General features: G+C 38.1%; 1 protein-coding gene across 5 annotated transcripts in view; it reads left to right on the top strand.

Moving 5' to 3' along the window:
- The first annotated feature begins 552 nt into the window (after positions 1 to 552).
- The window catches only part of LOC137035761 (NLR family CARD domain-containing protein 3-like), a 96,756-nt gene continuing 82,960 nt past the window's right edge, over positions 553 to 14,348 (top strand). For 2 of the 5 annotated variants that reach the window (XM_067409383.1, XM_067409380.1), the window contains exons 1-2: positions 553 to 656; positions 1,589 to 1,733. In XM_067409383.1, the coding sequence (XP_067265484.1) occupies positions 1,711 to 1,733 (23 nt within the window). In that variant the 5' untranslated portion in view covers positions 553 to 656; positions 1,589 to 1,710. Of the gene's footprint in view, positions 657 to 914; positions 944 to 1,588; positions 1,734 to 14,348 lie in introns of those variants that run through there. The other 3 variants (XM_067409382.1, XM_067409381.1, XM_067409384.1) reach the window with 3 other exon arrangements.

The following is a 14,348-nucleotide window of genomic DNA, read 5'->3' as shown; positions in this document are numbered from 1 at the left end:
ATGTGACATTAGTAATATTCAGTACTGTTTAGGTTAGATATGCACATTGGGATGTGCGCTATATAGATTGTTTTTAGCGACGTGCTGGGGAAATGATCAGCTGGCAGCTCCCTTAACACACATGCCTGATCCTCTGATTCATGAAACAGGACCGCTCGCACCCTGATATTTCTGGATATAAACACTTCAGTCTCTCACTCGTATTTTCCTGTCGTCATCATCATAAAGTGTGTATTATTTACTATTGTAAATAAGCGACAGAATGTCCGTTAAAGACGCAGTTATGACGAGGTATGTCCCAAAGCTTGTCTACTCTTCTGCTACACACTCAAAAGTATGTACTTTTTCTTTACAAAAACAGCAAATGCTTTTAGGACGTAGTAGGCGAATTGGGACGCAGCTTAGGAGTACGACCGGTCTAAGATGGCGGCCGCAAATCTCAGCGCCCAGGCGGCCAATGGCGTCTACCTATATGATGTCTGTGTGAGCCCCTTCAGTGCCACTCAGTTGCCGTGACCACAGTCGTAACGGTCGACAGTGACGTCACGTGCATACCCTCTATCGTGAAGGATCGCACAGCTGTGTTTTAACAGGTGTCACAAATCGAAAGTGTTTCAAAGACTTCTGGATTCTGGTGACCGTCTGAACTACTGCAAGTAAGTTGTAATACTTACACGATTAAAGTTACTTGGCATAATGGAGAATTAATTATTTAAGCGTGATTTAGATGTTAAGGCCTACCTGCAACTAGAAATTACTAAAACAAACCCCTTGAACACGACGCATTTTTAAAAGAAGTTTGTAAATAATACTTAAAAATGCTAAAATAATGCCCCCCCCCCCCCCCTTTTTTTTTTTTTTTTAAAACGTAATTTTGTAATGATGCGAAATCGAAAGTATCTGTGTTTAAACCAGTTCTTCCGGTTATAGTCGATAAACTCGAGTGCGTTATGAATTTTCTTTTAAACTTCTTAGGCCAGTTTAACAGATAGGGTTAGGTTTATTTCAGTTAAGGTATTTAAGTAGCTTTTATAAACATACCCTCGAAAAAAAACATTATTGGTGTGCGTCTTTGGACAAAACTACGGCTCTGACATTTTTTAAGATATGTGCATGTTACTTTCAGTTAAAGCAGCTCAAACATGCATTTTATTCTGGGACTAGCTTAAGTCTTGTCTGTGAAACCGGGGCTTAATGCTCCAGATGTTGCTTTATTTTTGTTTGTCAAAGAAAATGTATCAAATCAGCCACTATGTGAATAAAAACAGTTTCTTTCACGTCATATGACTATCGCATTGACTGAAAGAATTCCTGTAGGATCATTTTCAATTAATAAAATAACTTGTGAAATGATCAAATTACAAATTAAGCAATAGCTAGTATTAAATAAATTAGTGTATGCTACTATATGAAACTACATATGAGATCTGTTATTTTTTTTTCTCCTCAATGTAGCACAGTGTTTAATATCTGCTTATTAATTGATTCAGACACCATTTGGTAACTGTACATGGAAATTTGTAACACATTAAAAAATTTCTCCCTCTGAACTATCATTAACATCTCAGTGACACATTGTCATGTCCAGGTCATGATGAGCATCTGATTGTCTTCAGCGACACATAGATCCAATGCTGATCTGTTTTCAATGGCAGTTTAGCTGCGGTACTGTATGTCAGAGGAGCGAGGAAAGGACTCTCTCTCTGTAAGATGAGTCTCTCAGAGAAACAGAGGTAAGACTGTCTCTGTTTTCACAGAATCATCTCAAACTACTGAAGTTTCATGTTTGTCCTGTAAAGAGCAAAGCCTTTTCAACAGGAAGTGTTTTTTCTCACCAAAGCTGAGCAAAACCATTTAGAACTTCCTATAAATGTTTTTAGAAAATCACAGATAAAAAACAACTACTTAAGACTGGATTCTTATTTAATTTACATTTAATATATTTAGCTGTGCTAAATGTTAATGTACCATATGTTTGAAGTCCTGTACAGCCCCATATTAAAGTGTGTTGCATTATGGTATAAAGGTGCACATTTATTAGACAGTAAACATAATTAATGAGGAAGTTTTAGTTATTTTGAACAAATCAAAATATACATGACAAACACGGCTTTATAGACAGTATCACAGTTAGTAACTGACTAATTTATAGAGCTTATCATGACTGCTGATATTTTGGGATTATAATGAATAACTTGATGGCCAAAAGGAATTGCTAAAAATGAACACTGAAAAAGAAACGGCTAGAAAAGATGAATAATAAAGCCTGAAAACATCACTCTTAACCATCTAAATCAGTGGATATTTTTAAAAGTAATTTAAAAGGTTATCTATTTCTCAGCTTCTCATTTACTGCATGTCATTCAGTTACATTCAGTATTACAGATACTAGATGGGATTTTAGTTTGAGTATTTACTTCGGTCAACAGTTTGTTTAATCAACAGGTTTAATTTAGATGCTCTGTTAGATTTAGAACCGTATGTGTTTTACGGTAAAGTAGACATGGGCGGAGCTTGCATATTTTTAAAAAATAAATAATAATAATTTCTATATACACAACTCACAAAAAGTTAGGGATATTCAACTTTCAGGTGAATTTTATGGAAAAATGTAAAAAGTTCATGCCACAGTAATATTATGTCATGAAAATGAAGAAATTACCATTGCATGCTTCTACTTAAATGCCCTATTTAAGTAGAAGCATGCAATGGTAATTTCTTCATCTCAAACAGTTTATTGAAACAAAAGCTAACAGCAGTGGTGGGTATACCACAACAAAAAATGTCTCAACAACTTGTCATGTGCCCTTGGGCATCAATTACAGCTTGACAACGACGTCTCATGCTGTTCACAAGTCGACTTATTGTCTGCTGAGGCATGGCTTTCCACTCTTCATGAAGAGTTGCCCTCAGGTCATTGAGGTTCTAGGGTGCAGGGTTACGACCCTCTACACCAGGGGTACTCAACAGGCGGCCCGTCAGCATTACATTTGTGGCCCGCATCATGCTACATATAAATGTATTTTTATTATAATTTGCGTTCAAAATTAGCGTGAATATTACTTCGTTTTTTACACGTACACAAGGGTAGGCGTACAGTGCACGTAATCTCTCTAGTGCGCATGTGTCGAGCACTTGTGTTCGTGAACGCCACCAAAGGCTCGAGACTGTGCGCGTAAGTAAAAAACAAAGTAACCTTATTTTTCCATGATGAAATGCAGTTGACATTCCTCAAACTTTGCAGTGTGTAAGTTGCCGAGCAGCATGAAAAACACACCTTTTATTCTTAATGTCAATGTGTTATAAACAGAAAGCAAGCAGCGCTCCCATTACAGATCTGTCATCACATCATTGAGCTCACGGAGAATATCTGATTTATCATGTTTACAACGTTGGTTATAGTTAGATAATTCATAAAATTGTGATTGAACATTAAAAAAAAGAAAAAATATTTTTGGATTCTGACCAAATTAAAAGGTAGGTAATAATAATACAAATAATAAAACATTTATTCTCTGAGTATAAATAGGTGCTATAAAAAGTGTTAAAAAGGTGCAATGGAGTATAAAAAGACTATAAAAAAGTGCAATGTTTTCGTCTTATGGACAAACTCTCATCAGCCAGTGAACAACAGCCAGACCTTAAAAACTGCACTTTTAGTAAATAAACAGTAAAACTACAAATATTGTCTTAAGTAGGCCTAAATAAAAGTCTTACGATCCAAGTTATAATTTGTGGCCCTTCGCGTTTCATTTGGTTAAAATGCGGCCCTCTTGGCCTCTGAACTTGAGTACCCCTGCTCTACACAATGACTCAGCTGATCCCTTAGGTTTTCAATGGGATTCAGGTCTGGAGAAAGTGCAGGCCATTCCATTTGAGGTACCCCAGCCTCCATCAGCCGATCCCTGATGATGTGACCTCGATGAGGGGCATTGTCGTCCATGAAGATGAAATCAGGCCTGTGTTGGTCATGCAGAGGCACAATGACAGGATTAATGATGTTATTCAGGTAGTATTGGCTTGTCACAGTATCATTCACAAGGTGTAGGGCAGTTCTGTATTGACTAGACACACCTGCCCAGACTGTAACACCACCACCTCCAAAGGCTCATCTGGTGACAACAGTGGCTGATGCATAGCGTTCTCTGTGACATCTCCAACACCATTGGTGGCCATCATTTCTGCTCATTGTGAATCGACTTTAGTCAGAAAACAGCACTGAGGCCCACTGGTTCCTCGTTCTTTGTACAAAGATGCCCGTTCCTGGTGGTGTGGTTGGGTACACTTGCAGGTCTTCTAGCATGCAGACCATGCGGTTTTGAAATGGTCTGACGTGACACTCGGGTGCCTCTCGCATCCCTTAAACGTACCTAGAGTTGAGTGGCATTCATCATCTGTTTACGCAGTGCACTGTTCACAATGAAGCGGTCATCAACATGGGATGTGGCCAAAGGACGCCCATGTCTACACCTTTCTGTGACTCTTCCAGTCTCTCTGTGTCTTTGTTGCAACCTGCTGATGACACTCTAAGCTCAGTGGCAACTTCCCTCTGAGAACATCCCATTTGAAGCCTCGCATTGTCCAGGTACTGTTGATTGATTGTTTGGTGTGATTTTGATCTTATGATTTCAAAATGTGAATGGCATGAGTAAGTGGACTGTTTAAATACAAATTTTCATTGAACCAGAACATTTTGTGGTCATTTCATGGATCAGACACTTGTGATTTTTGCTGTTAATCACCTTGTTAGAGAACAGCATGTTACACATATTGTACTGATATGAGTACTGAGACATTGAACAGTTGGACATGTGCATTCAAAAGTTTAGAGAAGTTCACCTGAAATTTATAGTGCATTTTAGGTGCATTCTGAAATTTCACCCGAAAGTCAAATATCCCTAACTTTTTGTGTGTATATATGTGATGCGATCTGGGAAAACCCGTTGGATGTCGCGATGGAACATTTCAGTTCAGTCAAAAAATAGGTTGAATGTAGTTTTATTTTTTTATTTTGTTTGGTCAAAATTTGGTTTTCATAAAATCAACATCCTATAACATCTTGTCTATCATCTCTTAAAATATCTTGGCAAAATTCGCCTGTTGAGGTGCAGAAAAATAGTGATTTATAGTGGCAAATCTGTCTTTCTCTAACGTTAAAGCTGATTTCTACTTCTGCGTCGGACTTGCGCTATGCGTCTGTTATCATTTATACTTCTGCATGCAGTGCATGCAGACCACTAGTAGGCAGTTTCCGCGGATGTTGAGGATCAAGGCAAAAGCCGAAGAAGAAGCAGCTTGTCATGTACACAGAGTACCTCAGGGATGAGGTTTTTTTGTAGGCCAACCCGGAAGTTAGCGGCGCACTGGTTCCCTTGATCAAAAGCCTATGCATTTTTCCCATAGACTTTTGGAAAATCACAAAAAATAAGCTCTGTGTTTAACAAAGGGTTATGACACGTACACATTTTGTCTATCAACATAATCTTTACAAGTTAACACAACATTTATACATTTTGATGCCTAAATAAATTTGTCAGATAAAAAAAGCTAACATAGGCTATAAACGGACTACAGCACATCATGATCGCAGATCAACGTCGTCACCACCAAACTTCCTCAAACTTTATTTAAAAAACAACTTTATTTAAAAACATGCTCGCTGATTATGATCTGCGCTGTGTATGAATACTTATCCACTTTTTCCATGAGAAATGCTGTCCAAATGTCCTGTTTGTCACGATGACGTCTAAAGTCCCCGCCAAAGGAAGTAGGGATGCTCACATTGACCGTTTAACCATTAACCGAAAGTACGAATTTTAACCGATTAATACTATAAGTTAAACTTTTTTTTTTTTTTTTTTTTTTTGCTGTTTGCAGTTTGCTGCATGGTTAAAGAAAAATATGCTATATATACATATATGCCTATTTGTTAACTCGCGGGGCGTTTCACACGTGCCAGACATATTTCGCTAAGCAACAAGCAAAATGAAGCGAACGAAAAGAAGTAGGCTACTGACCATTTCGATAGAAAGGGTCAGGCGCGCCGTTGGCACGGGGGACAGGGGGATCAGGAGGACCCCCGCACTTTTGATAAGGGCTGCTTCAATCAGTCACAATATATCACCTTTTAGCTTAGGATATTTTCTTTTCAATAATCAACGGTTTTGTCGCAGATGTGAAGAAGAGGAAATGCGCTCTCGAACAGAGAAACACGCGATCTCCAAGCAATCGATCACAGCGTGCTAACGTTTTAGGACAGGTCGATGGTATATAAATCGTGGCCGAACGTTAGCGTTTGTCAATCAAGCAAAACCGTCCATTCAGAAACCGAGAAATTTGACACTTTAAGGTAAGAGGCTGATCTCTCAGATTGACGCGCGAGCTGGCTTGACTGAAGTTTTCGTGAGGATTTGTAGTTTATGGACTGTTTTGAGTTCGGTAATTACATCTAGAAAGTTAAAAGCATTGATGGCATCTATAAAAGAGATATCTAAAAGCGAAACGAAAATTATTGCCTCGACCGATGACACAGTGGGGAGGACGCACGAGAGGAGACCTGCGCGTTTAATTGGTATGTGTATAGCTACTGTACTACTGCATTTACAAAGCTTATCAGTGGCATGCACTTTGATCACGAAAGGGAAAGTGCCTTTTGCAGTCGGATCGCGGTGCCCCCGCGTTCCAATTTCTTCCGATGTGAACCGTGAGCTCCAGTCCATTACAATTTAGGGCCATGGTATACTTAATTTCCCGCATTCCGCTCAGTCTCGTGCGTGAGCCTTTCAAAGTAACTCCTTTGCCCATGAGCGCGGAAAGACGCGTTCGGTATGCACACGTGCACCGTCCGTGGTCATAACAATAACAATCCTTGAGGTAGGCCTGATATTTTTATTTGACGGAAAAAATGTCTAAAATACCGGTTGTTCAAAGCTTCAGTGGATTCACCGTGTTTTTGTTTTTTCATCTTAATTTGTTAAACATTTAAGTGAAAAATATTTAGTGTAGGCCTATTTATTTTATACCTTTTATTTAAATTATTTTTTTCTGTTGTCAGAAACGCTGCAGGTGCGTGACAATTTGATAATGTGAATCCAGGTTCTGTTGTTTACCTGTTCTATGCTGCTGTTTGCATATTAAAATAAACCCGTGGAAGACACAGACACTCGTCAATTGTATTTTTTATTTAATGTCATATGTCATGTTATCATCATATAGGCTATACAATATTATAATCTTATCAGTTAACGGTTAATAATCGGATAACGAGCGTCGGTTGTCGGTCGAGAAATTTAACCGAAATGAGCATCCCTAAAAGGAAGTAGTCCCTTTTAGCAATTTGTAAGCAACCACCGTTTTTAAGACGCAATAAAGGTTTAAAAAATCACAAGTGGGTTATAACTGGTGTGTTTATGTCATAGATCAAAATGTGAAAGTATTTAAGAGGCTTTGTTAACCACAGACCTTATTTCAGGCGATTTAGCAAAAACCCATTCAAAAAAAGCCATAGACTTTTGGGCAATGGAACCGGAAGTCCTAAAATGCTAACTCGCTTTCGGGTTTTGTCTACAAAAACGCATCATCACTGAGGCACTCTATTGTCAGAGAAGCTTACAAATAGAAACGGCAGAGAAGCAGCTTATGGGTAACTTGGTGCAGTTTGACTGCATGTGTCCCCTGAAACGGAGCATTTTTCATTCCTATGGAATTTGAAAACGCTTACTCTTCTATTGCTCCGTGGCAGTTTTTTGACCCGTGGGAGGGGTTCTAGCAGATTAATCACAGTGCTTGTGGTCCGCGTAGAATTGCCGCATTGTTACATTTTTGAAGAGGTGCACGTCAGGCTACGTCGTAGGCTAATGCGTGGTACAAACATCCTACGCCGTAGCTACATCATACACTCAACACAGAAGTATAAATTAGCCTTTACTGCTTAAGAACTGTAATGAATCTTTAGCGATATTACAAGCATTACTCAATTTATGGGTGGAATATATGAATCTAATAAATCATAAAGTCTTATGATTAATTATGATACATATATCGACCAAAGAGGGAATTACGCACATATATTGTGAATCAATTACAATGAATTATAATCAATTACATATATTATCAGTTCTAGTTTCATAGTTGTTTAGAGAAACTATCCAAGTTTGTCCAGCAAACTGTTCTCACAGACTATTATAAAAGGAATGTTATTCTCTGTCCACGAGAATAAACTTCTATTATAGCATTAAGCAATGGTGCCGGACCGAACGTAAAAGTGACTTGGTCTTTCTGAACAAGCAGCAGAACAATCAAGCATGAATATAATGTATTTAATATATAAAATTGATAATACACAGGTTAAACGGCTAAATAGACACAAGTACTACACACACACACACACACACATATATATATATATATATATATATAAGAAAACGAAAGTAAAGTCAAGAAAACAGAGGTGATCAAAACAATGGCAAAGTACAAATAGTTAAACCTTTGAGAGCCAGTAAGGAAACTCAGTACACAAATCTTAAAGAAGTTAATACTTGCATATAGGTTCGGGTGCTGTCGTTCAGTGTTTCAGAGCACTCAGTTTGCAACGAGGAGATGCGCGTCATTGTGTTTTAAGGACAACAACCAGAACGCCTCCTTGGGATCGTCCGCCAATAATACAGGTGTAATGTTTGGCGGGCAAAACCTTTCTTTGTCTTGTTTTGCGGCTCGATTTGCATAATTTATGAAGTATCAGAACGGAGTGTATTTCCTTCACAGTACCATTGAAATAAAACAATGCATTTTACAGTAATGTGACATACATTGTTGAATGAGGCATAAAGAGAGCTTTACAAAGAAACCAAACTTGTCAGGTGGGAAAGGCATAAAAAGGAAGTTATAGTTTATACTATATATAATAATTTTATCGTTACAATGACACTAACACAACTACAGCTAAGCTTCTATACTAGGGATACTTGTATGCAATTTGAAATACAACGATACATTCATATTTGCAGGGGCAATCATATTTGTGCATGTAATCTTCATGCGTGTGTTTGTGTGTGTGTCTCTGTGGGTGCGTGCATGTATATTCGATTTTAGGGCTGTCTGGTATGTGAGCGCATGGCAGACATTCATTTTATGAATTTCTGCTTCATAAAATTTATGAAAATATGAAAAATAACAGATTACTCAAATAAATGGAGGCGCCCTTAAATGTTCAGATATGGAGCTTGGGTGTCATCTAGTAAAAAAGTCTGGTACTGCATCCAAACAAAATCTTACTAAAAACTAATTTTTAAAATATTTCAACCTAAAATTTGGAATGTTGACATTTTTGGCTTGTATTTTCTTGCAGCTTAAGAGTAACTCATGCTTTGTAATATATTATTATAAAATATAAATAATTATATTTTTACATTTTCATAAACTTGATCTTTATAACTTTTTTTTTATTTCAATTTCAGAATTTATTTATCTTCTACAATAATCTGACTAGTGTCTTCTTTAAAACAAGACCAACCTAAGGTCTATATTCCAAAGCATTCTTGAATTACAACCATTTATGTTTGGATAGTACAATTCCATTTTCTATGTGAAAAAAGGGGTTGACAGTTATTTAAACCTGTTTTTCTCAAAATTCGTTCCTGAAAATCAGAGCGATTAGCCAACTTCAGATAACCATAACATTTGTTACAAACCAGCTATGAAAGAAATAAAAACAGATGGAAAGGGCTTGAATCCAGCTTTCATATGGCATTGAAAGGTGATATGTAAAATTTCATGTGATGGGTTTTCGCAGATCACATTTTTATATATATATATATATATATATATATATATATATATATATATATATATATATATATATATATATATATATTAGGGCTGTCAATCGATTAAAAATTTTAATCTAATTAATTACATACTCTGAGATTAATTAATCTAAATTAATCACATACATAATTTTTGCTGTGAAAGTATTAAATATTTCAATACAAATGAATCAATGAAGGGTTTTTCCAGGGTCAAGAATGGTCTTCGGTGGTGACAGACATGGTCATCCACACAAACAGTAAAAAGTGCCCTACCCATGTGATCTGCCAGCCTGATACTGACAATAAAGTATATATATACAGTGTTTCCCATACATTGACTATCATGTGGCCGCCCGCCACATTCTAATTTGTCCCGCCACAGTCTCAAAATGAAACGGAAATTAGGTCGCAATATTTAAATTACCGTCTGATTGTGCTCTTTTATATGGCAAAAGTGGGAATCATAGAGCAAAATAAGTAGACTAGAAGTAATTAAGTGTTCATGCACTATATTCAAAGTCATCTGAAGCCATTCCATAGCTTCATGTGAGGGACAGAAGGATATGTAACTTACATCGTTAGGTTCACGGTCAGAAACTCTTCTCCCTCTGCTACAGCTGTCAATCATTCAGCACTCAAACAGCGCGTCGTGTTCGGTAATGGCAGTCAGCACGGTAAAACTCTCCAATATGATATATTACCATGATAATACTTGATATGTAGATAAAGGGCTGTGGATTTGCGTAAAATGACTTTATATTGCTGGAGTTTATTGTTGTTTCTGAACGATGTCGTCATATTGGCTACAGGATTTCTGTTAGATCGCACAATACAAGGACTATGAATTGGCGACACATGCACAATAACTGGAATTTTAAAAAGTGAGAACAAATATATGATTAATAAACTGTTAGATACAGTCAGATATACACAGGGATTCTCTTTTTGCCGTGAACTTTTCAATGCGCAGCGCAACTGCGCGCTCTGGCTCGATACTGCTTCAAGCGCATCATTCTCTTCCCGGGATTAGGGCTGGGGGATATATCGCATGCAGTTGTCACGCGCATTTCGTCAGTAAAGCCGGTACCCTGATTACCGCTAAATCGCCATCACCTGCTTTCAAATGGAGCGGCATTTAATAGACAGAGCCGTAGATCACTGATAAGCCACGCAATATCGCGTTCATTATCGCAGATATCGAATTCGATAATGAACGCGATATTGTGTGGCTTGTCAGTGAACTACGGCTCTGTCTATTAAATGCCGCTCCATTTGAAAGCAGGTGATGGCGATTTAGCGGTAATCAGGGAACCGGCTTTACTGACAAAATGCGCGTGACATTGGATGCGATATATCCCCCAGCCCTACCCGGGATGCGCATTAGCGTTTTTGTTTTTTTTTGCTGCTGTTTTGAAGCGTTTGCACACTGAAAGATTATTAATAGCAGGGGCGGTGCTAGGGGTGCGCTAAGGGGGCTGGAGCCCCGAATGTTTTTCCAAAAGCCCAGAATCTTTCAGGTTTGAATGTTCTTAAAGGGATAGATCACCCAAAAATGAAAATTTGATGTTTATCTGCTTACCCCCAGCACATCCAAGATGTAGGTGACTTTTTTTCTTCAGTAGAACACAAATGATGATTTTTAACTCCAACCGTTGCCATCGGTCAGTCAAATAATGGGAGTGAATGGGAAATTGATCAATAAGAGTCGAAAAACCTTGCATAGACAAATCCAAATTAAACCCTGCGGCTAAAAATGTGTTAAAAGATGTAAGCATATCGTGTAGCTGTGCTTAGAGTCAATTGTTTCATGTGTGATAATGAAATGAAATTTCAAATTATTTTTGGCCTGGCTGTCATGCAAAGTAATTATGAACACATGCAACAAGAGAGGGCCAATTAAATATATAAAAGTAAGTTTACACAATAGCTCAATATCAATATCACTGGAATGAAGGTTTATGACTGGGCAAGCGCTTTAGGACCGCGTTAATATTAGAAGCGTTTTCCAGCGCTGGAGAGAGCAAAGCAGTAAGGCCTGAAAACAGATGAGGAGGCTGCTTTGATTCCTTCTCATGTAAGTACACTGGGTTTTGATTGTCTGGAGCTGCTGTTCTGTTGAGAATTAACAGCAAACTCTTGTTTGTCATTACTCTTGTTTAGGCTACTGTACGTTAATTTTTTTGCTTCCTCGTCGTTTGTTCATTATATGCGCTTTATTTTTCGTGAAACATTTTGTTGTGTGTCAGCTGTGATAAACTGACATCCACTATCGTATTGCGTGTGCAAGAGCTGGCAAATAGTGAGAGTTGTGCAGGTAAACTACTGCAAACTGACGATTGCTAGAGCATGAGGTGTTTAGCATCATTGGTAGTGCACACTCCTCACGTGCCTACAGTGTGCGGGCCGGGGTTCGAGACTGACTCGAAGCAGGGTGGTTAGAATTGGAGTGTGAGTTTTGGAGGCGGAGCAATGAAGAGAGGGGTGTGTTTGTTTGGGTTGATTTCAAATATCAACAATGTTCAACAACGAATTTGAGAAATCGCTACAGCACCTTTAAATGTATTAAAATGCATTAAACATATTAATTATTGTTTAAGTAATATTTATTACCTTTATTTTCTGTGGAACCATATGTTGGCCAATCAAATTGTACCTGTATTGACAGGGACTCCGCCCCTATATATATATATATATATATATATATATATATATATATATATATATATATATAAATATATATATATATAAATATACTGCCCGATGAAAAGGGGCAGTGTGTTTTATGCAGTTCACTGAATTGTTAAGCCTATGCAGTCTGTGTTCAATATACACCGAATTCAAAGCTGAACAAGGAAAGCGGTGAAGTACAAGTCAGTTCCCTGCTTTATGCAATCGCTGAAGTTGCCGAAGCGATATTCTGATTGTTCACATTTGTCGAGGCATCACATGCAAATAATTATGAGACTGTTGTATGCAAATTTAATGAACATTTCATTCCCCGGAGGAACGTCATACATGAGAGGGCCTGTTTTCATCAGCGCACACAGCGATCGGGAGATACTGTTGAGGCTTTTGTGAGATGTCTCTATGAATTGGCTGAATACTGCGAGTTCGGCGCGAGCAAAGAGGAACAAATAAGGGACAGAGTCGTCATAGGGATTGCAGATCGTGACGTTTCCCAAAGGTTACAAATGGAACCTGAACTGACTTTGGACAAAGCGGTCCAGATCGCACGTAATAAGCGATGCAGGAGATTAAATAAACTGGGACATTTTACCATTGCATGTAAAACGAAAAATGTCAAAGAGCTGGTAGTGTGTGACACAGAAACTTGTGATGCAAGAGAAATGAGCAGACTGCTAACTGGACACAAAGGCACTGTAGTTGTCATGGATGACATACTTGTTTATGGCAAGGACCAAGACGAGCATGACGAGAATCTTGAGACTGTTTTGAGAACCATCAAAGAGTCAGGTCTGAAATTGAACCATGATAAATGTCTCTTTAACAAATCTAAGCTGCAGTATTTTGGCCACACAATCGGTCATAAAGGAATCAAGCCTGATGCAACCAAGGTGAAGGCTATCACTGATATGCGTAGTCCCACTAATGTGATAGAGCTTAGGCAAATTCTAGGAATGATTAATTATTTAGGCAAATTTGTGCCAGAGCTTTCCACGGAGCTCCAGCCAGTCACAGCTCTGCTGAAGGATGCAATCTGGGGCCAGTTGCATAAACTTAGTCGCTATATTAAGACTGTGTCTTAAGAACTAGTTTGACCAACTTGCAGTTAACCAAGGGGTAATCAATGTTATTTTCCCAATTCAAATTACACCAATCTACCTTTTTATGTAACAAACTTAAAAAAATTAGGACCACTTTTCAAGAAAAACATTAGTGTCTTAAATTTTAAGACTAGTCTAAGTGGTTTATGCAACTGGCCCCTGGCTTTGGACAGAAGTCCACGAGCAGGCTCTGAACAAAGTAAAGTGCAAGTTACGCATATTACGACCCTGCGAAACCCACTATAGTCAGTGCAGATGCGAGTAGTTTTGGGTTAGGAGCTGCCTTGCTCCACGGTGATGCAGCACGTGCCGTCGCATTCTGTTCCAGAACCTTGACTAAAGCGGAGCGCAGATACTCCCAAATCGAAAAGGAGTGCCTGGCAGGTGTGTGGGCATGTGAGTGGTTTGTCCGCTACCTTCAAGGCTTGGATGAATTTTGCCTACAAACAGACCACAAACCTTTGGTCCCACTCATTAAATCCTATGACATTGATCGTGCCCCATTACGTTACGAGTGCGATTATTGTAAAGTGTTACTATAAAAATTACTAACAGTTTTCTCTAACAGCACAAACAGTAAGGTTTCATTTGTTAACATTAGTTAATGCATTGTGAACTATCATGAACTAACAATGAATGACTATTTTTATTAACTAACATTAACATGTTAGATTAATAAATACTGCAGCAAAGATATTACTCATTGTTGATGTTGGTTAATACATTAATGTTAATAAATGAGACCTCATTGTAAAGT

The sequence above is a fragment of the Chanodichthys erythropterus genome, chromosome 14 (genome assembly GCF_024489055.1).
Source record: "Chanodichthys erythropterus isolate Z2021 chromosome 14, ASM2448905v1, whole genome shotgun sequence".
Classification (NCBI taxonomy): domain Eukaryota; kingdom Metazoa; phylum Chordata; class Actinopteri; order Cypriniformes; family Xenocyprididae; genus Chanodichthys; species Chanodichthys erythropterus.
The sequence above is the reverse complement of the archived record's forward strand: the minus strand, read 5'-3'. Positions and strand labels throughout refer to the sequence as shown.